This window comes from Vulpes lagopus, chromosome 3, assembly GCF_018345385.1.
Source record: "Vulpes lagopus strain Blue_001 chromosome 3, ASM1834538v1, whole genome shotgun sequence".
In the NCBI taxonomy this organism is placed as follows: domain Eukaryota; kingdom Metazoa; phylum Chordata; class Mammalia; order Carnivora; family Canidae; genus Vulpes; species Vulpes lagopus.
In genome coordinates this window covers 113,589,413-113,616,857 of record NC_054826.1, presented here as the reverse complement: position 1 = coordinate 113,616,857, position 27,445 = coordinate 113,589,413, and the positions used below count along the sequence as shown (strand labels likewise).

Sequence of the window (27,445 nt, the reverse complement as noted above, 5' to 3'; positions counted from 1 at the left end):
ACTGGGGCTGCAGAAAGGAAGGCAGAGTCTCTTAAAAGGAATAATAAGGGATCCCTGGGTGGTGCAGTGGTTTGGCGCTTGCCTTTGACCCAGGGCGCCATCCTGGAGACCCAGGATCAAATCCCACGTCCGGCTCCCAGTGCATGGAGCCTGCTTCTCCCTCTGCCTGTGTCTCTGCCTCTCTCTCTCTCTCTCTCTCTCTCTCTCTCACTGTGTGCCTATCATAAATAAATAAAAAATTTTAAAAAAGGAATAATAAAATGGAGACAGTAAATGGTAAATCTAATGTACTAACAATGCTGAAAATAAGCATTATCTACCACCTAGAGGGACAAGTGGATGGACTAGGCTTTCAAATTCTGTTGCCAAATTGAATTATGAAAATTACTTCTTTTGCCCATCAAACAAACTTCTGGAAAAACTTTGTATTTTCATGTAGATCTGTTAACAGGGAGAAAGGGGGCTACTAGTGCCAGAGTCTTCTGACCCTTCATGCAAATGTATAAATTGGTAACATCATTTTGTATACCTTATATCATAAACATGGTAATGAGAGTCTTCCCCCACAACTTAAAGTAACATTTTGCTCCCTGGCAAGAAACTATGTAATGCTCCCCAGAATGATTAATTTGGACAGGAAGTAATTTTAATAGATAAGACTGATCACTATTAATAAATAGGTTCTTTTAAAGATAGGATACGAGGGACGCCTGGGTGGCTCAGCAGTTGAGTGTCTGCCTTCGGCCCAGGGTGTGATCCTGGAGTCCTGGGATCGATTCCCCATCGGGCTCCCTGCATGGAGCCTGCTTCTCCCACTGCCTATGTCTCTGCCCCTCTCTCTGTGTCTCTTATGAGTAAATAAATAAAATCTTAAAAAAAAATAAAGATAGGATATGAATAATACATTAGCACAAATTAATTATCTAAGGGTGACGTGTTTAAATAAAGTGCTTCTACTAGGCATGAAACGCTTGTTTTTAGAGAGTGCCTTTAAATTAGAGAGAACTATTAGTCCACGGTCAGCTAATAACTTATCCCAGATGGAACATCTCTAAGGAATAACCTTGGAGTAAAGCCTCATAAACATTGCTGCATTGCCTTATTAGAAAATAATGATATTCTGAAGAACTCTGTGTTTTGGTCTTGGTTGTCTGTCTCCTAAAGACCTCCACTGGAGGGGCTTGTCCTTTCCAAAATGGAAAGATGAGCTAATGTCAAGAGTCCAGGAATGACCAAGTATGTGTTCTTCAATCTTCCTTTCCTGATGTGATGCTAGGAAGAGTAAAAACCATTGGGAAGTGCATACCTTCCACCCCTTTCTTTAGGGCCTGGACTTTTTTTTTTAATTAAGATTTTATTTATTTATTCATGAGAGACACACAGAGAGAGGCAGAGACATAGGCAGAGAGAAAAGAAGCAGGTTCCCTCTGGGGAGCCTGATGTGGGGCTTGATCCCAGGACCCCAGGATCACGACCTGAACCAAAGGCAGATGCTCAACCACTGAGCCCACCCAGGTGTCCCAGAGTATGGACTTAAGAGTGGTAGAGCCTGAGATATAGATATGGATACATATAAATATAGATACAAATGTAGATATATTCTTGAAAGTTCATTAATCCTTTGAGGAAATAAATAGCTAATATTTATTTGCACTCTTTACACATTTTACCTCATTTACTCCTCAATCTTATAGAATTGCCATTTTACAGATGCAGAATCTGAAACTTATGGAGATAAAGTGTTTTGTCCAAGGCCAAGCTATAAGACTGTTTGGCTCCAGGACAGACTTTTAACCATTATATACTACACTTAAAGAATAATTTACAGCAAGGAAAAGTAGACGCACAGAAAAGATGAATGCCTCAATCCTTCTCGTTGGAAAGAAATCATAAAACATTCATCTATATTTTAAAAGGTGCTGGACTAAAGTAGTTAAGTGTACAGCTCTAAGGTCAGGCTACAGGGTTCAATCCCTGCACTGCCACTTTCTACTCCAGTGATCTTTAGCAAGGTATTTATAGATTTTGTGTTTGGGGTTTTTTGGTAGAGATTAAATAAGTTAAAACATGCAAAACCCTTAGAATAGCATCTGGCATTTAGCCAATAAATACGGGCAATATCACTCCTCAATCAAAATTCTCTTTAAAACAATGGAAAAAAAAACTTTATCCAAGCTGAATGTTATGAATGGTCTTTAGATAGAAGAAAATTAACCAGCATTAACACACTTTCAGGGCAGCCCTGGTGGCTGAGCGGTTTAGCACCGCCTCCAGCCCAGAGTGTGATCCTGGAGACCTTGGATCGAGTCCCACGTTGGGCTCCCTGCATGGAGTCTGCTTCTCCCTCTGCCTGCGTCTCTCTTTCTGTGTCTCTAATAAATAAAATCTTAAAAAAAAAAAAACACACACACACACACTTTCATATTAGGTCAAAAGGGCCACAGGTATTGAGATCCCTTGAAAGGCAAAAGCAGAATAATGAAAGGAAGAGACTAGTAGTAAACTGAATGGTAAACTCATTTTGAGACATAAAGAGTACACATAAGCAATCTATACTACTGTGACTAACATGATAAAGGAAATGCTTCCTTCTGTACATTGTTTTTCTTCCACTCCCTTAGGAACAGTTTTAATTCCAGGAACTACTCAGCTGACCCAGAAAGACATTCTCTACAGACTACAATCTTCGAAAGCAAAGTGCATCATCACCAATGAAGTTTTAGCCTCAGCAGTAGATGCTGTTGCATCTAAATGTGAGAATCTGCACTCCAAGCTAATTGTATCTCAAAAACCCAAAGACGGGTGGGGGAACCTCAAGGAGATGATAAAGTGAGTGGCCATAACTGCTGTAGAACAGCTTCCCCTCAAAGGAAAGGAAACACTGAAAAGATTCAATCCACAAGTGATCAGAAAAATGAAAACTGAAACAAGGCAAAGGGAACAACTGGTGATTATTGCTGCACTCATAATCTGCAAAGCTCTGAGGCAGCAAGGAATGTGGAGTGGTTTTTGTATGTTAGGATCTTGAAGGAAGCAGACTCTTTGACAGAAATTAGTTGTGTAAGAGGTTTATTAAAGATTTGTCTTGGGGTCAGCACCTATGAAGGAAGTGGAAGGATAATGGGATTGAGTAAAAGAAGAAATTCATCTGCCATGCACTCCCAGCAAAACCTTCAGCCAATCCACTGGGACCTCTGGGGCTTGGACAGCCCTTCAGAGCTGTTCCCAAATAAAGCAAAGGTCCTGGCCTTTATATACTCATACTGATCAGTAACTGGGTATGGGCTCCCCCTACAAGGAGGGGTGACCTTGAGCAAGGCAGCTCTCTTCAGACTGAAGGAATCTCTAAATAGGGCTCCCAGCACTGGTGAGGAGTAAGTGCTTCATTCTTGCAGCAGGATCTGGGAGGTGCATTCACAGCACCAACCACAGAGCTGTTATCATCTCCCAGAGAAATTGATCATAATCAATTCTTTTGTGTAGGCTATATCATCTCCTTGCAGTTAGCAACACTTCAGGTTATAAATAAGAAGAACACTTAATGTTAATGGATGCAATAAGAAAACCAAGTTACATTGATGTTCAGTCCCTGCTTCAGAATGCTTCCAGGGGTTGCTTAGCACTCTTGCCAGGTATTGATTCTAACTTAGCTTTAGGTTGGCAACCAGTTCCCTCTCTAGAATGAACTTCCCACCTTTACTCAAGGATTTGGGAACATGTTTGCAACTACAGACTTGTTCCTCCCTCCTCTAAAATAGCTAACATTTATTGAGTTCTTACCAAAACCCAAGTACTGTTCTAATTAGAAATGTTATAACTGCAACAATGGGTAGCATTTATATAGCATTGGTTAAGTGCCCAAAACTGTTCCAAGCATTTCACATATATTAACTCATTCACATGTTTCAATAACCCAAGGAGCAGGTACTATAGTAATACAGATGAATGAGGTCAAATGCTAGGATCTCGCAGAGCTGGGTTTCAAGCCCAGGGAGTCTGGCATCTGAGCTCACACTCCTAACTGCTATGTTTACTGCCTCTAGTGATGAGAGATTGGTAGGATATTCCCACCTTAGGTTTCAAAAGCAATCATATCTACAATAGAAGTGATAGGTACGCAGCTATAGGTACTATTTTTAAGAAAGAAAATGATATAATCATAGACTAAATAGTCGAGCTTTGTTAGGCATTGAAAACAGCTTTTCTATAATTCTTGTGGCCTGGATGTTTCTAATTCTAATGTTTCTTTCTCAGCCCAATATTCCCAGAAAAAAAATCTCTATGCTTCTTAGACAGTGGGTGTGCAGAATTTACTTTCCTATAGCTGATTCTTGAACAATGTGGGAATTACCAGCCAGCTTTATACCATTACCCATGACTTCTATTAACATACTTTCTTTAAAAAAATCACATTTGAAAACATCCACAGTTCTCACAAAGCCATGATTATAATAAGATCACACGTCCCTCATTCTGCTGGTGGTATGATAAATTGTCTTAAGATTTTTTAAATGCTTCAGCTTTTCTTTATTATACAATAAAAATCTATGAAGCCAGCTCTATAAATGGACTTTGATGACAAATTTAGTTTAATTCCAGAAAGCACGTAAGAAGATGACTTTTAGGGGATCCCTGGGTGGCTCAGCGGTTTGGCACCTGCCTTTGGCCCAGGGTGCGATCCTGGAGTCCCGGGATCGAGTCCCGCGTCGGGCTCCCTGCATGGAGCCTGCTACTCCGTCCTCCTGTGTCTCTGCCTCTCTCTTTCTCTCTCTACATCTATCATGAATAAATAAGTAAATAAATCTTAAAAAAAAAAAAAAGGAAAAAAAAATAAGATGACTTTTACCTTGGAATTCAACCTAAGTCATGGGGGCCTGATCCATGAGGTGAAGAGATCCGAGTAGATGGTTTCTTGAATTCTTTTCTGTGGTAATAGTTTATGATGCCATGTGCAATGTGCAGAATCATTGTAGTTCTTCCTTTGTAGACACGCCAGTGACAACCACACCTGTGTGAATACAAAACACGATGAGATGATGGCCATTTACTTCACCAGTGGAACAAGCGGATCTCCTAAAATGACTGGTCACAGCCATAGCAGTTTTGGTTTAGGATTATCTGTAAATGGAAGGTACTTTCACACAGCTCCAGCTTCATGTGTCAAAATTACCAAGGTGATGATGCATTTATTGGTTTTTTAAAATTTGTTCTCCTTAGTTAAATCAGGACTATTCTTTCTTTTCCCAGGTTCTGGCTGGATTTGACACCTTCAGATGTGATGTGGAATACCTCAGACACAGGTTGGGCAAAGTCTGCTTGGAGTAGTGTCTTTTCTCCATGGATCCAGGGAGCATGTGTATTTGCACATTACTTGCCACGTTTTGAGCCAACTTCCATCTTCCAAGTAAGGAGAGCACAAGAGGTCACCATTTAGGAATGCTTTAGCCACGTCCCTAACAGGACTGATGAATAAAAGTAACTAGCAGAAATCAGAGTAGACCACATGGCTTAAGATATTTCACAACTGGAAGGTCAATTATCCTGAAAGGATATGCAGAGGAAAGGTGTGACATTTACATTAGAATAAGCAATGTTGAGGTTGTGCTGTGCCTGCCATAAACATGTGGGGACTCATTAAAGTTGTAATAGGACTAAGAGTTTACTTCTACATTGCAGACACTTTCCAAGTTTCCCATCACAGTCTTTTGTTCAGCACCGACTGCATACCGAATGCTCATACAGAGTGATATGACCAGGTAAGAAAGGGTGGTAAACAGTCACTTAGTGGGAGTAGGAGAGAGGGAGAGGAAGCCATAAGATAAAGCATCTTTCTGCCTAAAAACATCGTTCCACGCTAGTAGGTAGGGAATTTAGCAATCTCTTCTCCCCCTTCTCCTTTGTGCTTTTTGTTAAGTCACCATTGGTACATCCAGGGCAGGCACTCCCAAGCGAGGAAAGGAAAGGGAGGGCTCAGCCATGGGTATACCCCTGAGCCCAGTAGTTATGGATAAAAAAGTGTTTAATCTTTTGGATGACAAATGTTACCTGAGCTGAGAAAGTAGAGAAATGACCCCTTTTTGGAGCCCTACCCCAGCAAATAGGAAAAGGGGTGAATGTCTTTTGCTCTATTACTGATTCTATTTAAAAGGGTGCATTGGTAAATATTTTTAAACTGTTAAAATTGTTAAAACTTTTTGAATAGGAAATATTTCATATGACATAAAATTCAATAGGTACATAAGAATGTAGAGTGAGGGCAGCCCCAGTGGCGCAGCGGTTTAGCGCCGCCTGCAGCCCAGGGCATGATCCTGGAGACCTGGGATCAAGTCCCATGTCGGGCTCCCTGAATGGAGCCTGCTTCTCCCTCTGCCTCTGTCTCTGCCTCTCATTCTCTCTCTGTGTTTCTATGAATAAATAAAAATCTTTAAAAAAAAAAAAAAAAAGAATGTAGAGTAAAAGGTCTTTCTCTAAACCCCGTCCTTGGTCTCCATTATCCTCCCTGAAATCTGTGCAAACAAACCAATATGCCAGTGTTCTCACCCTCTCTTTTATAAACATAAATAGAAACATAATATGTTCACAGTCCTGTACTTTCCTCTTATTTGCCTAACAATACATCCTGGAACTGTGTGCTATCCAGTTCTATCCAATATGGTAACCACTTGCCATATATAGTTATTTAAATTTAATTTTAATTAAAAATTCAGTTCCAAAGTTGCACTAGCCATGTTTCAATATGGCTCAATAGCCACATAGGGCTAGATAATACTGCAGTGGATAGTGCAGATAAAGAACACTTTGATTGTGGCAAAAGTTTCTATTGGAAAGCACTGTCTAGGAGCTTACTTATTTTTTTATTTTTATTTTTTAACAGCTCTACAGTATTCCACTGCATAATATTCTACAATTTAACCACACAATTGGTAAATTTTTAATCACTGGTTTAAAATGTTATCATGCAAAACCTTCCCTGAAGATGACATGGCTTTTTTTTTTTTTCAACAGATCACACACTCCCCCCCCAAAAAAAGTGGGAAAAAATGGATGTCTTGGGAGTCATTTTATGATGTTAGAATGGTTTGTTTATTCTGTATTGGAGAGGGGAGGAAAGGAGGAAGGAACAAAAACGTACCTTATATTGAATTTCATTAGAAATAATTCTAATTTTCATTTCTCTCCATTTTTTCTCCTAAATTTAATTTTTCTATTTTGTGAGAAGCTATAAGTTCAAAAGCTTAAAGCACTGTGTGAGTGCGGGTGAACCAATCAATCCTGAAGTTACTGAACAATGGAGAAAAAGGACAGGTCTGGATATCTACGAAGGATACGGACAGACTGAAACGGTATAGGATCTCATTGAAAAGACAGGGCTGGACTTAGTTGGATGAATAAAACCTGTAAATAAATATAAATAATTGGTAAATAATTTTTAAAATAAGTGTTTATTATATGCTTATGATTGAGGGATAGGAGGTAGATGAGTGGTTAGAATAGTTAAAAAAAAGTTGGGGGGACAGCCTGGGGTGGTTCAGCGGTTTAGTGTTGCCTTCGGCTCCGGGCGTGATCCTGGAGACCCACAGGTGTGGATGAGTCCCACATCGGGCTCCCTGTATGAAAGCCCGCTTCTCCCTCTGCCTGTGTCTCTGCCTCTCTCTCTCTCTCTCATGAATAAATAAATAAAATCTTAAAAAAAAAAAGTTGGGGGACTCCTAGGTGGCTCAGTGGTTTAGCGTCCGCCTTTGGCTCAGGACGTGATCCCTCAATCTCAGGATCAAGTCCCACGCAGGGAGCCTGCTTCTCCCTCTGCCTCTATCTCTGCCTCTCTCTCATGAATAAATAAATAAAATCAGAAAAAAAAAGTTGGGAGGGAAGCTAGTTGCAAAAAAGTTCTGTAACAGACACAGTTGTTCACGCATTCATTGAGAAAAACCACTATAGAGCTGATCAAAGTGAGAGCATTAAAATATATTTTAAGTGAAAGAATCCTAGATCTACAGAAAGATTCCCCTATAACTCTCTTAGGGCTGCCTCAAAAATGGAGAATGCTGAGTTCCTTGTTACTTGAAATATTAAGAGTTCACTAGATGACTCCTTGGCAAATATACTCTTAAAAAAGGGTTATTTAAGGAGCTCATAGAAGTAAGAATAAGAAGAAATCCTAGGGGAAATGAATAAACTACTAATAAAAGTGTAAGGAAGAGGAGGCATACAATGGAGCAGATAAAGGAAAAGCTGAAAGGAATTTTTCATAGCGTGTCTTTTTATAATGCTTCTATTTTTATTTTTTTTTAAATTTTTATTTATTTATGATAGTCACAGAGAGATAGAGAGAGAGGCAGAGACATAGGCAGAGGGAGAAGCAGGCTCCATGCACCGGGAGCCCGACGTGGGATTCGATCCCGGGTCTCCAGGATCGCGCCCTGGGCCAAAGGCAGGCGCCAAACCGCTGCGCCACCCAGGGATCCCTATAATGCTTCTATTTTTAAACCATAAGAATGTAGTACCTGGTCAAAAATTAAAATATCAAAAATAAAATTGACAGATGTATTAAATAGAAACAACATAACAAGTATCATGCTAATATAGGTACAAATGTTTTCATAAATATGAATATTTTAGTAATTATCAATTTATTAAGTGTTATAACTTTAAGTATTTGATTAGCATCTATCTTTACACTCCACAAGAGCAGAAAATTTATTTTATTTTGAGCCTTGGTCATCATGAGTTCTCAATAAATATTTGTTGAATGAATGCATTGGTGGATGAATAAATGAATTTTAAGTTTCTTATAACATTACTTGACTCTTTCTCCTTCTGTTTTCTCTCTTTCTCTCTCTCTCTCTTTTTTTTTTTTCCTCTTTCTCCTTCTGAACTAGGTGCTGATCTGTGGAAATTTTAAGGGAATGAAAATTAAGCCTGGCTCAATGGGAAAGCCGTCTCCTGCTTTTGATGTTAAGGTTTGTACACCCCTTCCAGGAGAATGTTTAAGGACCCAATCGGTTTACCACTTAACAGCACTCTACCCTCCCCAACACTCCTAGTTTTGGTGATGATTTCATGTTACTTATATGATATCTTAATTTCCATGTAATGGAAGTAGATTAGAGACATTAGTGGTCTCCACTTTTTTTCTTGCAAAGCAGTTTCTTGTGCCAAGCAGTTCTAGGCATTTTATAAATATTAATCCATTTGATTCCCTGAAAGAACCTATGAGAGACATACCAACATAAGAACCATTCTAGAATGGCTGAAGGGGAAGTAGGAGGTACAGGCTCCCAGTTATAGAATGAGTAAGTTACAAAGATAAAAGACACAACATAGGGAATTGAGTCAATGGTCAATGGTTATATAATAGTATTGTATGGTGACAAAAGGTAGCTATATTTGTGGTGAGTGTAGAAAAATATATAAACTTGTTGAATCACTATGTTGTACACCTGAAACTAATGTAACATTGCATTTCAACTGTACATTAATAAAAAATAAAAAAGAACCATTTTATAGATAGGCACAGAGAGGGAAGGAATTCATCAGAGGTCACATAGCTAGTAGCTACTAGTGCTGGGATTCAATCCCAAACAATCTGGTTCCAATATCTGTACTCTTAACCACAGCACTATACTGCCTTTCTGATAAGAGAGGTCAAGACCTTCTAAGGGGTTCAAGTAGGCCAAAGGAAGCTACAGTTTATAGTAGCTGAAGTATCTTTCTCCTTTCCCAGGCCTGCCTGGACATTTCCTGGCTCTCTGTAACCATGGCCATTATTACCACCTTGTCCCTAAGGAGCATCCTATTATCCCATCTACACACTTTGTACAGGGTTAGAATGGTTCTCAGATCAGCAGACCCAAAGCTAGGTATAGCCAAAGGAACTGACACTAATACATAAGAGAAAACCATAGCATAGTATCAAAAACACAAAATGGATGAATTTACAGAATGAGGCACTCAGCACCAAACCTAAATGAGGGTAAGTTATAGATTAAATCAATGTTTCCCAAGCTTTTCTGATCATAAGGATTACATGGACACTTGTTAAAAAATACTTATCAGGCCCCTTCTAGGTAGGACCCTGAAATCTGTATTTTAAACAAGGATCCCACTTCTTATGATCAGAGAGGAAGTTTGAAATGGATTGCTGATTCAGTTTATATAATAAACCAGATGTGGGTTCTTTCCCTTGCTTTATGAGAACCTTGTCTAAAGATAGGCTTGCCTAGTGGTTCAGGTCTGGCTTTGAGCTTCATAAACTGAGTGTCTTTGGCTGAGTGTCTCTAGAGAGACTCTAGAGAGTCTCAGTTTCCTGATTTGTAAAATAGGGACAAGGGTGACCAACTTGTCCCAGTTTGCCTGGGACTTAACTTGGTTTTAGCATGAAAAGTCATACATCTCAGGGACACTCTCCTGCCTCAGTCCTGGGTAAACCATGATGGCTGGTTGCTCTAATAATAGAACTTATACCATAGGTTTTTTGTGAGGATTAAATGAGATAATATCTTTAAAAAGCATACCAAAGTACTTGGCACATAATAAAGGTCTGAAAGAGAGGCCTTTATCATCATTCATCTCTCCCCTGGTACCTAGGGAGAGTGCTGTAATAATGCTAACCAAATAAGACTGTTGTAAGAACTAAGGAAAACAATGCAAGTGAAGTACTTAGAACTGTAGTATTTCTTACTTGGAATGCAGTCAGTGCTTATGAAATGCTAGCTACTATTAGGTACTTCAGGGAACCAGAAGGACTGGGAAAAGGGTAAGAAAGCTAGGCTTCTGGCATACTCATCAGTGTCTCAACCAGAGAACATTCCCTTTTCCCTGCTTACTAATATTGGGCTCTTGAAATAAGGTTTTATTTGTTCCAAAGTTAAACAAAGTTTGAAAACCCGTAATGAAATATTTACTTGAGAGTAAAAGACAGTCAAGACGTATTGCAAATGATAAAAGCAGATTATAAAAGTGTATTATAAAGTGATCCTATTTTTTTCCTATGTTTATATTGTCTCAAAAGATATCACCAAAAGGGCGATTAATGTTAGATGGTAGAATTAAAGACGATTTTTATTCTTCACAATTTGCTAACTTGCAGTTTATATTTGTACTAAGAATTTAAATAAACACATTTCTCTTGGGAATTTAAAGTACACTTAAAATTTTTTTTGAAGTCTGTAATGTTAAATGGCAAAAATACAAAACAAAGTAAAAATTTAACATGTACCTTTGCATAAAAATTCCCTGAAATAAATTGTTCTCTTTTATCCTAGATTTTAGATGTAAATGGCAATGTTCTACCTCCGGGACAAGAAGGAGATATTGGCATTCAAGTTCTACCTAACCGACCATTTGGCCTTTTTACTCATTATGTAGTAAGAGACTTTTAAAATAACCTCTTACTTCCTATTTATTTTTCAAAAGTGCTTGGTAACTATCCCTTTCTGTCACAAAACACACCTAGGATAGGTGCTTGGACTTTTTTGAGAGATGTCCTAAATAGTGACCCCTCAGATAGGAAATTGAGGAAACACCCAAATGTTTGTTCTCCCAAGGCTCATGAAGGTAAGAAAAGGTAGCCCTAGAAAGACAGCCCTTTTTGTATACACTGCTCCTCTACACTATACAGTAGTACCCAATCATTTTCCTGAAATCTGATTAGTGGTCTCCCTTCTTGAGTGAGAGGGACAGAAAATGGGGCCGTGAGATTAAGAAATGTCTTTCACTAGAGGCCTTCCAAGCTCCCCACTGTTTGCAAACCTATTTTCATCTCTAATCAAAGTATACAAATTATAGCAAAGTTTACACTGATATAATCAAAGGTCCAGGTTCTACTTGTCAGTGAATTTTACATAACGTAACAATACTTCCTTTCTCATCTTGCCAAAGTTATAGAACCAATTCTCTGTTTCTATGTAAAAACAAAACACAAAAACAGTTTGTTCTTTGAATTATTAGGTGCTGATGCTTTCTTTTAACTCTGAGTATTCACCTCTCTCTCTTTTCCTGCCAGTGTTAGATATTAGCCACGTTAAAGACTTATTAGCCCACTCCTTGGATCTCTGAACTCCTGCAGTGTTTAGTGATACATCAAAGAAAATTCTTAGGGAGGCACCTGGGTGGATTGGTTGGATTAGCATCCAACTCTTGGTTTTGGCTGGGGTTGTGATCTCAGGGTCATGGGGTTGAGCCCTACATTGGGCTCTGTGCTCCATGCAGTCTTCTTGAGATTCTTTCCCTCTCCCTCTGCTCCCCCTCCTTCCCCTACTCTCTAATTTTAAAAATCTTTTAAAAAGAAAAGAAAATGCTCAGTATGGCAGCATGACTATCTTTGTAACTGTAGTTTACCTTTCTTAGATTGGGCTAGCTCAATGCTGGAATTTCATCCTTGTTCCACGTGCTGGCTCCTCTTCATTCCAAGGCTTCTTAAAAAAAAAAAAAAAAAAAAAAAACCACTTTGTTTTCCCTTGAACATTTAAAAATCCAACTCAACAGAAGAATCAGATTCACAGTAATACTAACAAAATGCAATTTGTTTCATAGGATAATCCCACAAAAACCGCTTCAACCCTACGAGGCAATTTCTACATTACTGGGGATCGGGGCTATATGGATGAAGATGGCTATTTCTGGTTTGTTGCAAGATCAGATGATATCATATTATCCTCTGGGTAATTTTTCATCTGCACATGTCAATTGCACATGTTAATTGATCATTGGTGTTCTGGAATGAACCTGCTGCTCACCTTTATAAATTGTTGGCATATGTCTTATTTTCCAGTTACAGAATTGGACCATTTGAGGTAGAAAGTGCCCTCACTGAACATCCTGCAGTTGCAGAGGCAGCTGTTGTCAGCAGCCCAGACCCCATCAGGGGAGAGGTAAGAAAAAAAAGAAAGAAAGGATTCATTTCTACTTTATAATTTGTTGGCAGTCTAACACATACTTTTCAACAGTTCATTGAAACAGAATTACCCAAATGTTTCACTAACTATGCAAGTCAGATGGTCATTAGTAAATATGCTAATCATAAAGAACTGCCAGGAATAAGACTGAAAATATAAATATAAGGAATTTGAATCTTTTCCATAGAGGGATGATATGAATGTCAACAACCCCCAGCTTATAGTAGGATACGATGCTAGAGGTCAGCTAAATAGGATTAAGTTATTACCCAGCTCTGGAAAACAACATGATCCCTAGTATAGCTGAGGAGGATAGGCCGGCATCAAATATCGGGGGTGGCAGGAAGGTCAGAGGTAGGAACTGAGGCAACTAGAAGTAGGCTGGGTAGGAAGACAAGTAGAAGATTCAGAAAATAACCTGTGAATAAGGCAGGGGTCCTAAAAGCTCTTTTTTTTAAAAAAAAAAAAAAACTTTATGCCTTGAACTCATGATCCCGAAATCAAGTCAAGTCACATGTGTTCCTGAAAGCTCAATCCTAGTGGGGGTGATCAGATGGTGGTTTGGGTTTAAAGGTTCCATGCTATTCTGCAGGCCCCCTTTGCCAGGCAAGGCCTCCAAAATTCCATATAAAAGAGAACAGGGAAGTGATTCTGTGATTATTGAAGTTTATCTTTTCACTCCAAATTACACCCGTAGGATCACAAAGCTCTTTGGAATCTGAAGGTCATGAGGCACTATTGGACTTAGGCAATGATGGAAATGTTCTATATCTGCACCATCTGATACAATATACGTGGCTATAAAGCACTTGGGATGTGGCTGATGTGACTGAGAAAATTTTTATTTCATTTTAATTAATTTAAATAATAACGTGTGGCTACTGGCTACCATATTAAATAGCCACCATTGTAGTCTCTTCTCATAAAAATGCAAAATTTTGCACAGAATTTCAGAGAAACTTTGAAGCTGACTTAAGGATTTTGGTTAAGAAAAAATGTTGTGGGCAGCCCTAGTGGCTCAGCAGTTTAGCGCCGCCTTCAGCCTGGGGTGTGATCCTGGAGACCTGGGATCAAATCCCATGTCAGGACTACATGGAGCCTGCTTTTCCCTCTGCCTGTGTCTCTGCCTCTCTCTCTCTCTGTGCCTCTCATGAACAAATAAATAAAATCTTGAAAAAAAAAAAAAGAAAAAAAATTTGTACTTCTAACACTACTACAACTAATACCTAGTAGTTCTGATGACTTAGTATATTCCAGGTATTGTAAGCCCTACACAGGACCTGTATATGTTAACCTATTTAGTTCTCACCACCTCTTTTTTTGGAGAAGAAAACAGAAACAGAGGTATCCTAACTTCCCCAAGATTACACAACAAAGTGTGATTTGAACCCAGGCCATCTGATATTAGAGTTCATGCTCTTAATCATGTTAGGGTGCTCCTTATTAATTTATTATCTTTTATAATGGTTTACAAAGATTTTTATAGGGGCACTTGGGTGGCTCAGTCAATTGAGCATCTGATTCTTGATTTTGGCATAGATCATGATCTCAGGGTCATGAGATTGAGCTGTGTACAGCTCCACACTCAGGGTTAAGTATGAGATTCTCTCCCTCTCTCTCTCTTTGCCCTTCTCCCTACTGTTGTGTGGGTTCTCTTTAAAATAAAAAAATCTTGAAAAAAAAAAAAACTTTTGTAAAGATATAATAGACCCTACCCAAGGTGTAGAAGTCATCAATATGCAAAACAGTAATTATAAACATTAGTTCTTAAAATAATCTGGCTCTGAATGATTCACTTGTATCAAGGTTAAATTTTTTTAATTCATAAAAATGTTAATAAAGCAAAAGAGCAAAAGCAAAAAAAATGTTATAAATACAAAAACATTTTAAGTATCAAAAAATGAATAGGATAAAATTATATATAGGTAGCCCAAAAACTCTGGGCAGGGCAGGATTTTCCAAAACTTTTTTAAGATTTTACTTATTTATTCATAAGAGACACAGAAAGAGGCAGAGACATAGGCAGAGGGAGAAGCAGGCTCCCTGCAGGGTGCCGGATGTGGGACTCGATTCCGGAACCTGGGATCATGCCCTGAGCCGAAGACAGACATTCAACCTCTGAGCCACCCAGGCGTCCCTTTCCAAAACATTTCAAGGAAGAATGAATTTTGGAAACAGGCTTTGTGAGCATAAACTGATGAAGTCTTCCTTGTTTTCTGCCAATTAGAGAGCAAGGGTTACCACCACCTTCTATTCTTTTTCCTCAGGGTTAGGTAAATTTGTCAGAGTAATAGCAAAGTGGCTGTTGGAATCTTCACAGCCTTTTATCAACACAAGTATCTCTGGAATGAAGAGTGGACAGTCTCAATGCACTGTCTGTTCAACAAGAATATAGCAAATGCGGTATGAATACTCTTTATAAGGGCCACACTGAGCCTAGAAACTAGGCTAGATCAGGCTTAGATGTTACCCAAGAGGCTATGCTTAGTGCACTGTTGAGTTTCTGAAAGGATTTTTTTTTCTAAAAGGAAATTTTCTTGAGGGAGATAAAAGATGAGGCAAGAAGTCAAAGCAAAGACAGCTCAGAAACAGAAAAAGGTCAGAAAGCAGAGTTCAAGATGTAGTTAGATGAGCAAATTCCAGTTCATTAAGATCATTAACAAAGCAGGGGTCCCAGAAACTGTCTTGTACTACAGAATAGTAAGTATGGAACTCAACTGCCTGGCTTAAGAGAACAGAGCTAGAATCAAACCCTATGAAAACTTCTGGCCCATCCTATCAAGCGCTTAAGATTCCTGGTTAGAGAAAGTAATCAAGACACACTAAAACATAAAAATACACAACTCATCCTCCTGGTGTTTCAAATATTTTTTAGGTAGTAAAGGCTTTTATTGTTTTGACCCCTGATTATAAGTCATGTGACCAAGAACAACTGAAAAAGGAGATTCAGGAGCATGTAAAAAAAACTACAGCACCTTACAAATATCCCAGAAAGGTAGGTATTCTAATTATGATGACAATCTGCTTACTGTTCTGAAAAATTTCAGCTGTTTATTATTTTTATTTTAATGAACATTCTCCTCAAACACGCTACACCAAATATGCTAAATGAACTAATGACGTGGATAACAATCAGAATCTTTGAGATTAAAATGAAACTCTTGACATAATTTGCTGGGTCATTTGGCTTACTGGATTTCTAATAAATACTAAGTATCAAGCAAAATCTCAACAATACCCCTCTCCCTGCGAGGTTGTTACCAAACCCCACCCAGATGGGTGTCCTAATTCTTTCATTTAGAGATAATAAAACTGCTATATTACTGACTTGGTCTAAAGATGAAAACTTCTGGGCTAATTTTTTCCCCTTGATACCAACAGGTAGAATTTATTCAAGAGCTGCCAAAGACTATCAGTGGGAAGATAAAGAGAAATGAACTGAGGAAGAAAGAATGGGAAACAATTTAAATCCATTCTATTATTTATCACAGTATCTATAAAACAAAGACAAACCACAATGTTATGGAGAGGTGATTAAAATGTGATAATATACTTATAAATTGTTGATTTAAAATATCTCATAAAAAAATAAAATATCTTATGATTGGGGCACCTGACTGGCTCAGTCAGTAGAGCATGTGAATCGATCTCAGGGTTGTAAGCTTAGCCCCACATTCAGTGTAGAGATTAGTTAAAAAGTCAAATCTTTAAAAAAAATAAAATATCTTATGGTTATAACATCAGAGGGTAAATTTTGAAATAAAATATTCAGTAAATTCCTCTGTATTAGTGTCAATGTTCTCATGATTTTGATATGAAAAGAATACCATCAATTGCTGAGAAATTTTTAGACACATAGTATCTGAACCAAATTGCCAACCTATTGGTTTTCAAATTCTAGTTAAATAATATTTCTGATGTTAATATACAAATCAGAACAATTCTTCAAGTTTTGAAATATAACTAAACAACTTATTATTAGAACAACAAAAATATTGGTTAGAAGATTATCATAATTCTTAAAGTATAAGTATCTACCTGAAAATAGGCTAGCGATTTTTATTAGTCATATTTTTATTGAAATATCTTAAAATATTTCAAATTTATTCCAAGGTCTAAGTATAAAAGAAGGACATCATATACTACCGTTGCTTATATCTAATCTAATAAGTGCAGTGTAAAGACATTTAATTTGTGGTTCTTTGGGGCGGCTGGGTGGCTCAGTTGGTTAAGTGTCTACCTTCAGCTGGAGTCATGGTCTCAGGGTCCTGGGATCAAGTTCTCAAGTCAGACTCCCTGCTCAGTGGGGAGTCTGCTTCTCCTTCTCCCTCTGTCTCCTCCCCCCTGCTCATGCTCTGTCTCTCTCTCTCTCTCAAATAAATAAAATCTTTAAAAAAATAAATTGTGGTTCTTCAAAACAGTATGATAAATTTGGCAAGTGTTAATATATGACATAATAATAAAACAGTGGAGGATCCCTGGGTGGCTCAATGGTTTAGCGCCTGCCTTTGGCCCAGGGCATGATCCTGGAGCCCCGGGATCGAGTCCCGCGTTGGGCTCCCGGCATGGAGCCTGCTTCTCCCTCCTCCTGTGTCTCTGCCTCTCTCTCTCTTTCTATGTCTATCATAAATAAATAAATCTTAAAAAAAAATTAAAAAAAAAAAAAAAACAGTGTACAACTATTATCAGATACTCACAATGTTTGGAAACTCAAGAACAATCAGGATCCATACATAAGCAGAAAACAAATGTTAGATAACTGACAAATGAAATTAGAAGCCTGTGAAATTTTTTTCTCAATTTACAGTTTATGTGTATTTAATAGCCCCAGTACAATCTACAGACCTCAGATATGCTAAGTTTCCATAACTTGTAGCACTACACACTTGTTTTCTTTTTATTACACAAAAGGTCACATCAAAGTAAAAGAATAGTTTGGATGTAGAGAAAGTTTATCAACTCCTCATTGAAGGTCTGAGTCTCAATGAATTTTTAGTACAAAAATTTACATTTCTGTCACAACTACGGCTTATTTCTGGAGAACTAAGAGTGAGTCCCCCTGGGGAATGAGACAGAACTCTGCTGTTGGCTCTCTCCTTTTGAAGTGCTTGTTCCCATTTGAAATAACCACAACATTTTCTGTTTTCTTGGTATTTCCCAACTGGGCAACAATAGAAGACTTTTCCATGGTTTGGTCCATTATTAGTAACAACAAGTCTCTTAGATCTTCGGCCACACTTGCATAAAGGAGGTGTCATTTTCCCACTCTTCCAAGGCTCTTGTAGATTAACTGTAGAAGCTAAGATAGAAGGGAGGACCTTCCAGGAACAACTTCTCACTGGGGAGCCATCAGATGATGTAGGTTTTTCTTCATGAACAGTGAGGGTCTGTTTTTTTGCTGGTGGGAAAGCCAGGGGACTGGATACATTCCTCTTAATGCCACCTAAAAGAAGGGGGTATTTCTCCAAAACTGAAGGATTAGACACACTGGCATTAACACTGTAGAAGCTACTTAATTTGCGTTCAGGTAATTTAAAGTCAGAAACATCTGAACCTGGATCTTTAGCTTCTTTCACGTGATAAATAGTAGTATGTGGACTCTTATATACAACAGACTTAGAGGTCCCAGATTTTTGAGGACCTTCTTCTGTGCCTTCTTTTAAAACCATTAATCTTTCTATAGAATTAAATGAAGTGTCTAAGTTTGGGTCACCAATGGGAGGTATACAATCTATATTTTGCTCAGGCTGAGATGCTGGCAGTAAAGCTATATCCTCCCAATCGGCCAACATAGGTAAACAATCAAGAGCAGAACTCATTTCCGTATCAGGAACATGATTAACAGATGAAATGGTAGTTGAAACAAGTACCAATTCTGAACCAATCGTTGAAGACTTAGATTTGGTATTAAATGCAAGGTGTTTGTTTCTTATGTGCTTCTGCATAGGTATATTCAAGCTGGAAGATGGCAACTGCTTTAGAGAATTAGAGGACTTTGTATTAAAAAGAGATAAGTTGCTTTTGCCATTGTGAAGACCTGTGTTTACGTTGTTCTTTAGTTGGAACTGATCTTGCTGTACCTTTACAGGAGAATTCATACCAACTGGCGTCATTTGAACTTTTCCATGAGAACTTACTGCATTTTTAGGCTCCCTATCATATATGCTCAGACCCTGAATGTTACTGTTGCAGGCTGATGTTTCTTCAACTTGATTCATTTTCAAATTTCTGGCCAAAATTCTGGAATTCTTCTTAGTGGGAACCTAGGATTCCACAAACAAATCCAATAGCTTTAGAGACTATGCATTCATAATCTCTTTGATACACATATGATTTGACAAAAAAGAAAAATATCTTCATTCATCGATTTATTGCACATATGATATCTATATTTCAATGAACCTATAATTACTTTTGGAGTTTGAGATGACAGAATAAAGAGGCAAGACACCACTAACCTTGTTTAAGGACCTTGTAATTTTCATTAAGCAACCATCCCTGATCATTTTCCAAGCAAGCATGGCAGTGTTCCGAGAATCATCCAATCCTGAGGAAATAGATTTCAAACACTGAATTTAGTAGTACCACTGTAAGGAAATACAGCAAAAATAAGAAATCACAATTTATATTGGAACATATTATTAGTTTTATGATCTACTAATTTTAATCATGATAAATTGGACTAGTAAAAAGCTGTGGCAACCTTACCAACAAAAGACAAGATCTTCCACATTTATAGAGGAGATAAAAATGTATTACAGTTCACAAAAATGTAAACATTCTTAGGGACCATGCTTGATGAGTAATCTAATGGTCTTGTTCAGTTTTTTCATTAATTTGCTGCGTTATTTGGGCACCTGTTTAATCTCCATTTGATTTAGTTCATTTTCATTCTTTTTAACAACCAGAAAGCCACTAGATGGCAATCTTTATCTTATACTACTTTATGGTAATAATTTAAAAATCAGAAATCTTTGAATTTTATAGGTTAGGAACTTTAGACTGAAGGATATTCCTTATTAATGATATCACCAAAAACATGAGATTCATATGAAAGACTTTGTAAAAATAGGATAATTTTTATTTATATAATAAAACTATGTAAAATTGTTATTTACATAATAAAGTTATTTTCAATTTATACTAACCAGAATGTTCTCGTCCTAAGAATTCTATTCCTACTTCCTGCAGGGCACCACTTAGTCCTTTTGGTTTTCTTCTATAGAAAATCTAACCAAATAAAAGAAGACATATCCAAAACCAGGTTACTATTAGAAAGGCTATGTATTAACCACTTATTTTTCATAATTTTTAGTTTTATTAGATTTTGAATATGCTGGGACCCCTGGGTGGCTCAGCGGTTGAGCATCTGCCTTCAGCTCAGGGAGTGATCCTGGAGTACCAGGATCGAGTCCCACATCAGGCTCCCTGCATGGAGCCTGCTTCTCCCTCTACCTGTATCTCTGCCTCTCTCTCTCCATGTCTCTCATGAAGAAATAATTGAAAAAAAAAAAAAAGATTTGGAATATGCTTATTTTGTCATTCTTACATACCTAAGAAATGTATTTATGTGAAAGTTTTAAAATATAGTATTTTACTTACAGTAACCTATACCCATGTATGAGATGAAGTTTAGTCATTTTTCAATAGAAGGAAAGTGACTTACCCCCATCTTTGATCCTTACCTTGTAAGTTACTCTGAGATCAATCCAAGAATTCAAGAACATAGGTTTTAACAGCTGTTTTCTTTTACACTCATACTCCAGGCAAACCCCCAAGTCCCAGTCTGCAATAAGTATGTTAAAATAGAACAAATTCAATGATGCCAGCAGTTTTTACTCATCCTATCATTTATAAACAAAATTTTATATATTGAAATATAAAAAACAAGATTTAGAAAAACCTAATGCATATAATAGTATATAGAACACTATCATTACATACTACAGATCCAAGTGTAAAATGTACTATATATATAAGCTATACTACATATAACAACATACTACATAAAACAAAATAACATTTAATTGCTCTTAATGTCTAACAATTGTTCACTTCACATATTTACTGTTAAGAAATTAGGTTGGAAAAAAAAAAAAAAAAAGAAATTAGGTTGGTGGGACGCCTGGGTGGTTCAGTCGCTGAGCATCTGCCTTCCGCTCAGGGCATGATCCATGGTCCAGGATCGAATTCTACATCGGGCTCCTTGTAGGGGGCCTGCTTCTCCCTCTGCCTGTATCTCTGCCTCTCTCTCTGTCTCTCATGAATGAATAAATTTTAAAAATCTTTAAAAAAAATTCCTAAATGACCAATAAAAAGAATAAATTGTTAAAAAAAAGAAATTAGGTTGGTAACTAAGTTTCAAAATAATTTCTTAAAAACTCAAACACACTATTTCCGAAATAAGAGTAATGAAAAAAAAAAAAAAAGAGTAATGTGTCAAAAAAAAAAAAAGAGTAATGTGTCAAGTTACAAGGCCTGCAAGGAGGTTATCTGCTTTCAACATTCTAGAAAATACTAACATAATTGAGAAACCAGACATCTTATAGAAACCTAAAACCAAAATATGATTATCGATGGCACAGCATAGCTATCAATGACTAATAATGGTAGTGCTAAATCATAGGCATACAAAGGATCTACTTTAATGGCCCATTTTTTCCTAGTATAAAAGTATAAAGCAAAGGATTGGAGTTGAATGGAGACTCTTTATTCAAGGTTGTAGAAAGTAGCATTAAAGAGTTTTCACTAAATCATTCTGCCTGGAGTCAGAAGAACAGGAAGGAAGAATCTAGAAAGATTCTTAAAGTCTTAAAATTTGAAAGTATCCCAGAATGATAATTCGTAAAATATGAACACATATACTTTCCTTAGTTAACATCTGTTAAGCACTGAGATTTCTTTTCGAGACCTAAGAAGTTAACAAGTACAATTTTTACTACAGATAATTACGTAGTGATAATAGTAATAATCCTACTCATTTATGATTGATAGGTAGAGCTTATTTTTTACCTGACCAAGTAACAAATGCACATAATTTTACTTCAGAATTAGACAGATCTGAAATCCCAGTAGCAAAAATAATTTTCTTCTGTTGCTGAATCTTCTGAATCCATTTACAGAACTGAGATAAGCAAATTCTCAGAGGGACTCCTTCATCAACTTGAGCCTGAGTAAAGTCACAAAATCTGAATTCAACAATCGAATCCCATAATCATTGGACACATCATTAAGACATAGTTAGGCACTATAGGGGGATGTAAAAAAAGAAGAGTTCTGACTGCTAGAGTTTATTTTGTGAAAAAGATGCTAAATCATGTGGAAGAGAGATAATTAGAATACTGTGAGATAAGAAAAATTAGGTTGTTCCACCTAAAATAACACAGAAATATAGTAATTAAATCCTGACTGACAGAAATTTGGTGTCACTTAATTTCCATGAAATAAGTCTGATATTTATTCTTACAATACTATTCTTTTTAATTTTTAAATATTCCAACAGAGATCTGGAGGGAGCATTATTTCTAACAGTACATAAATCTAATTCCAAATGGGTATATGCTTTTTATTTTCTCTTAAAAACTGATTTCAGAATTTTAATATTTGGCATCCGACCTTCTTGGTTTTGGGGGAGGGGCAGGGTGAGAAGAAACAGAGAAAAGAAAGAGCATACCTGTTTTATGCCTGTCAGTTCCATGCAAAATTCAGAAAGAACTGGATGTTCTTGAGGCTGAACATAAGCATGGAACTCAGATTCAATCTCTCCAGTTGATGTGTTCAGCAATACTGCTGGAAATTCAACTATATGAAAGAATCAGCAATTGACATTTATTTATTTAATCAATTGACATTTAAATACATAATTATTAAATTAATGCTGTAATCACTCTAAATTAAACATATTTTACCATTATTTCAGCATGTTAAAAAGACCAAAGCCGTGTGATTTAAGTTATAAAATTGTGCCAAAGAATAAGTCAGAATATTAAAGTTATGAATATATCTATTTAAAACTCTTGAATATATTCCCACAATTAAATATGAAGACCATATAGAAGTTAAAATGTACTGCTTTTTGCAAAGGTATTTTTTCAGTTCCTATGCAATTGAGATTTTGTATGGAATTCTAAAGTAATTATTTTATATGATGATACTTCCAGATGTTAGGTTTTTGGGTTTTTTTTTTTTGGTTTAGTCAGGTTTTATAGTAAACTACCAATTCATGGACTATCTTATTTTCTTTTTTTTTTTTTATGATAGTCATACAGAGAGAAAGAGAGAGGCAGAGACACAGGCAGAGGGAGAAGCAGGCTCCATGCACCGGGAGCCTGATGTGGGATTCGATCCCGGGTCTCCAGGATCGCGCCCTGGGCCGAAGGCAGGCGCCAAACCTCTGCGCCACCCAGGGATCCCCAGGGATCCCGACTATCTTATTTTCTTTAACTGTTAACTATTATATCCATTAAAGTGACTCTTCTAGGGCTAGCTTTGGCCCCTGGCAGTCCAGACTTACTTATTTCTTGGCTCTGGTGGTGTTTCCCATCATTCCAACACGTTGACTCAAAATCAATGACAATTAAGTAATCAAACAACTGCTCTGCAAAACAAAAGGCGTATTTATGCTTTACCAGAGTTAAAAGTGCAACGATACAAAATGTAAAGAAACGAAGCATACTACTTACTGGATTTACTTCGTCCTAGATTTCCATTTGCTGGTGCCACGAACTTTCTTCTAATTAATCCAAGTTGCCTAAGAATGTGAAACAACTCAATATGTTCAACAAACTCATTTACATTCCTGTTTGAATATGCTAACAAACTAATGGCATAACCCCCATTCTTAATGTATTAATGTGAGTGACAGGAAATTGAACTAGACTTTAAGAGCAAAAGACCTTGGTTCTTAGATGGACTGCCACCCTCTCTTTTTAGTAGTCATTTCACCTGCATGAGCCTCAGAGTTCAAATTTGCAAACTCAGACTAATTCTTTCTGCTCCTCTTGTTTTACAGTAAATATTGAGGAACTTGAGTGATTGCAGGGGTAAAGCACTGAAAAGCTTACTTTTGCTTTTGCATTTTTCAAGCCCTTGCTTTGTGCACAGCACAGGTCTGAGGAGATAGGGCAGATCCAGTCTTCTAAGAGCCCCAAACACACCTCTGGGTGAAGAAACTAGGCATCTATGGTAAACTACTGTATGGTAATGTATGACAAAGGACCCATAAAGGCAATACTTGAATCCAACAAAAAGGGTGAGCATACTGAGGTGTTAAGACAACTACTTTGAGGAACAGGTCGAGTTTAACTAAGTAGACACTTCCGGTTGTTTTTTTTGTTGTTGTTGTTTTTAAGACCTATGATGGGAAGTGCAAAGAGTTGAAAATAACCGGTAATATTTAATTAATTGCTTACTACGGAGCAGGCACTGAACTCTGGTGATCTCACTTAATCCTCAACCACTGTGTGAGGTAGTCACTTTTGCTACCTCTTATTTTATGGATGAGAGAACTGACTCCGTAATCTGCGGAAGGACACAGATTTGGTATGCGAACCCCCGGATCGTTCAACCCTGAAGCCCGTGCTATTTACTAATACGACAGAATTCTAGAATTCAGAAATGTGCACAGCGTGACCAGGAATCAGGGAGAAAGCCACAATAAATCCACATTATGAATTAAACGGGGAGCGCTGAGAACTCGGAACGGCCTACCAGGAGCCGGTCACGTCCATTCCGTTTCCCGAGGCCTAGAACGGCACACAGTGGCTCAAGGCCACACAGTCGCGAACCCCGGTTTTTCCACCCGCGCGCAGAGGGAGGCCTGAGCGAGGCTGGGGGCCGCGATCCAGGCGGAAACCTTTCAGTCCGGGCCAGACACAGGGCAAATCGGAGACGCCGAGGCTGCAGAGAATGAGGGCTGACACCGCAAATGCCCACTGCCCAGCCCTGCCTCGGGCTCCAGCGCCCGACTGGAAGCCACCCCCAGACCAGAACACCCCCCACAGCGTACCGCGCCAACTTCTTGGTCGCCATTCCCAGAACTCCTCCCTCCCCCCCAGCCCAACTGCCGGAAGTCGTTAGACCCCCCACTTCCGGTCCATTCAAACTCCTGGCGCGTCTGAGGAGGCGGTTGCGGCGGAGGCTTTGGCTGCGACTGAGGCGGCGGCTGCTGCGGTCGGTGCCGTTTGCTCGTCTTCTCGTTGGTGTTTTCGGCGCTCGGGGGCACGGGGAGTGTTTTTTGACAGGGAAGTCGCTTGGCAGCAACCTTTTCCCTCTTTTTCAACGGGCGGAGGCGTGTTCGCGCCGTTGGGGAACCGTTTCGAATCCGGCCTCGGCGCGGACGGTAAAACCGTTGATCTCGGTGCGGTTTTCTCCGCAGCGTGACAGGATCGTTGGCGCCCTCGCTTTTCGGGGGGGGGTGGGAGGGCTTCGTACACTGAATTGAAGCGAGGATCTGAGGGAGGTTGTAGGCTCTCGAAGCCCTAGCTGCTTCCTCGTCTGGAGACGGCGTTTTCTCAGCTCTCGCGGGTCTTTCTCCACAGCCTCATGGAGCCCGAAAGGGAGAGGACCGGGAAGCACTTCAAGAAGGGCAGGAAGAGGAGGCGGGCCCCGAACACGCTGGTCGGGGCGGCTGAGGCGATGAGAGCCCGTTGGGAGCTGGGGGAGAGGCAGCCCGAGGCCAAGGTGAGCAACGGGAAGCCCGAGCGGGAGGCTCGGGAGACCCCGTCTGCCCTGGACGCCGCAGGGTCAGCCTCACCCACCCACTGGCCTTTCGGAATCCTGCTTGCCAGTCTGTAAAATGCGTACGATAATGTTAGTACCACTTATCCCAGTGCTGTTTAAAACTGATGTGATGCCCGAGACCCAAAAAGAATGTTCACTCAACACATACTTCATGGAGTTTCCCGTGTGCCAGGAATTGTTCTGGTTTCCGGGGATATCGCAGTACGCAAACCCCAAAATTCCCTGCCTTCGTGCAGTTTCCATACCACGCCAGTAAGTCAATAATAAGGCTGTTGAGCATCCCAGCCGTGTACTGAGAACTAAATATGCATGGTCCGTCCCTTAAGTCATCAGATTTCTGTTGTCTGTCGTATGCTGGCCACTGGCCTAGGCACTTGGGGCACATCAGTGAATTAACAGGGGTTACTACTTAGTTCTAGTGGAAAGAGAGGGAAGACGAACAGTAGATAGAAGTTTTATTCAGGTTCCCCCCACTATCCGAAAGTAGAACAATTCTGTAAAATCTTATAAGCTGAAATGGTGTAAAGCAAAGCAGCATGTATTCATATATGTGGGGGGACAAATTGGAGCGTTTCCAACCCCCCTCTCCCCCCAAATAATCTGTTAGGTTTTCTGGTATTTCAAGACAGATCTTGCTAACTGATGTACAAGATCAAGATAAAGTGCAGATGGTCAGACAGTACAAAGCTATGAGGGCTTCATGTTAAGGGCACCTCTTGGGGAAAGAGCTTCACTGTGCCTGCTTTGCTTGGGGTGCACCACCCTTATAACTGGCTTGTGAAAAATACTGAAGGTAAAAGCAAAAACAGGTACGGTGCTAATAGGTCTGTCATTAAAGGGAAATGGCAGACCACAACCTTTCAGAAAGAAGATACCTGTAGGATGTAAAGAGGGAATTAGTGCTATGAAAACATTATACATGAAAGGGATTCTTTTTTGCTGTCAAATTGGCAACTTTTTATTTTTTATTTATTTTTTTAAAGATTTTATTTATTCATGATAGAGAGAGGGGCAGAGACACAGGCAGAGGGAGAAGCAGGCTCCATGCAGGGAGCCCGACACGGGACTCGATTCCAGGACTCCAGGATCAGGCCCTGGAACCAAAGGCAGGCGCTAAACCGCTGAGCCACCCAAGGATCCCCCAGGCAAACAACTTTTTAAAGATGAGGAGAAGTATAATAGTCTCATCATTCTTTAATTTTGAAACAATCGCAAACTTGAAAAGTTGTAAGAACAGTACCAAGAACCACCTCAGGCAGCATTTGAAAGTGATTGCTAACAATCCTCCATGACTGCCCCCCCATATTTTAATATATGTTTCTCATAAGCGGCCCCACAGAATCACAATGCAACCATCAAAATAAAAAAATAACATGGATATATTGTTACCATCTTATCCTCATCCCATTCAAGTTCCAATAATATCCTTTTTAGCAAGAAGATCCAGTCTAGAACCATGTATAATATTTAGTTGTCCTGTCTCCTTCAGTCCAAACAATTCTTTAGTGTTTTCCTTGACATCTATGGGCTTACTACTCTTAAAGAATCCTGAACCAGTTATTTTGTAGAACGTCCCTCAAGTTGGTTTGTCTGTTTCCTCATTGATTAGTTTCAGGTTATATATGTTTGACCGGACTGCCAAAGTGACACTCTTTTAAGTTTTATTAGGTTGTACATGGTTTTTTTTTTTTTTTTTTTTTTTTTTTTTTTTTTTTTTTTTTAAATTTTTATTTATTTATGATAGTCACAGAGAGAGAGAGAGGCAGAGACACAGGCAGAGGGAGAAGCAGGCTCCATGCACCGGGAGC

At 38.7% G+C, this 27,445-nt stretch overlaps 3 protein-coding genes across 10 annotated transcripts in view; 2 read left to right on the top strand and 1 right to left on the bottom strand.

Annotated features, from left to right (window-relative positions):
* The window catches only part of ACSM3 (acyl-CoA synthetase medium chain family member 3), a 37,285-nt gene extending 20,780 nt beyond the window's left edge, over window positions 1–16,505 (top strand). For 2 of the 3 annotated variants that reach the window (XM_041747515.1, XM_041747516.1), the window contains 11 exons: window positions 2,622–2,829; window positions 4,988–5,131; window positions 5,248–5,404; window positions 5,677–5,756; window positions 7,220–7,343; window positions 8,880–8,960; window positions 11,265–11,366; window positions 12,535–12,662; window positions 12,773–12,872; window positions 15,772–15,891; window positions 16,278–16,505. In XM_041747515.1, coding sequence (XP_041603449.1) covers window positions 2,622–2,829; window positions 4,988–5,131; window positions 5,248–5,404; window positions 5,677–5,756; window positions 7,220–7,343; window positions 8,880–8,960; window positions 11,265–11,366; window positions 12,535–12,662; window positions 12,773–12,872; window positions 15,772–15,891; window positions 16,278–16,364 — 1,331 coding nt within the window. In that variant the 3' untranslated portion in view covers window positions 16,365–16,505. The remainder of the gene's footprint in view (window positions 1–2,621; window positions 2,830–4,987; window positions 5,132–5,247; window positions 5,405–5,676; window positions 5,757–7,219; window positions 7,344–8,879; window positions 8,961–11,264; window positions 11,367–12,534; window positions 12,663–12,772; window positions 12,873–15,771; window positions 15,892–16,277) is intronic. The other variant, XM_041747517.1, reaches the window with a different exon arrangement.
* Window positions 16,506–17,684: 1,179 nt separating this feature from the next.
* Window positions 17,685–25,031, bottom strand: ERI2 (ERI1 exoribonuclease family member 2). 3 transcript variants are annotated; one of them, XM_041747512.1, is made up of 9 exons: window positions 24,904–25,031; window positions 23,579–23,646; window positions 23,410–23,493; window positions 22,570–22,697; window positions 21,909–22,065; window positions 20,582–20,682; window positions 20,045–20,126; window positions 19,355–19,443; window positions 17,685–19,159 (listed from the first exon to the last, which is right to left on the bottom strand). In XM_041747512.1, the coding sequence occupies exons 1-9, from the start codon at window positions 24,924–24,926 to the stop codon at window positions 17,852–17,854; spliced, it is 2,040 nt and encodes a 679-aa protein (XP_041603446.1). In that variant the 5' UTR covers window positions 24,927–25,031; the 3' UTR covers window positions 17,685–17,851. The 3 variants fall into 3 exon arrangements, with proteins under 3 accessions (XP_041603446.1, XP_041603447.1, XP_041603448.1); XM_041747513.1 differs by lacking the exon at window positions 24,904–25,031 and adding an exon at window positions 24,606–24,743; XM_041747514.1 differs by lacking the exons at window positions 21,909–22,065; window positions 22,570–22,697.
* The window catches only part of REXO5 (RNA exonuclease 5), a 48,062-nt gene continuing 45,363 nt past the window's right edge, over window positions 24,747–27,445 (top strand). For 2 of the 4 annotated variants that reach the window (XM_041747509.1, XM_041747508.1), the window contains exons 1-2: window positions 24,747–25,067; window positions 25,436–25,577. In XM_041747509.1, the coding sequence (XP_041603443.1) occupies window positions 24,823–25,067; window positions 25,436–25,577 (387 nt within the window). In that variant the 5' untranslated portion in view covers window positions 24,747–24,822. Of the gene's footprint in view, window positions 25,068–25,114; window positions 25,255–25,435; window positions 25,578–27,445 lie in introns of those variants that run through there. The other 2 variants (XM_041747510.1, XM_041747511.1) reach the window with 2 other exon arrangements.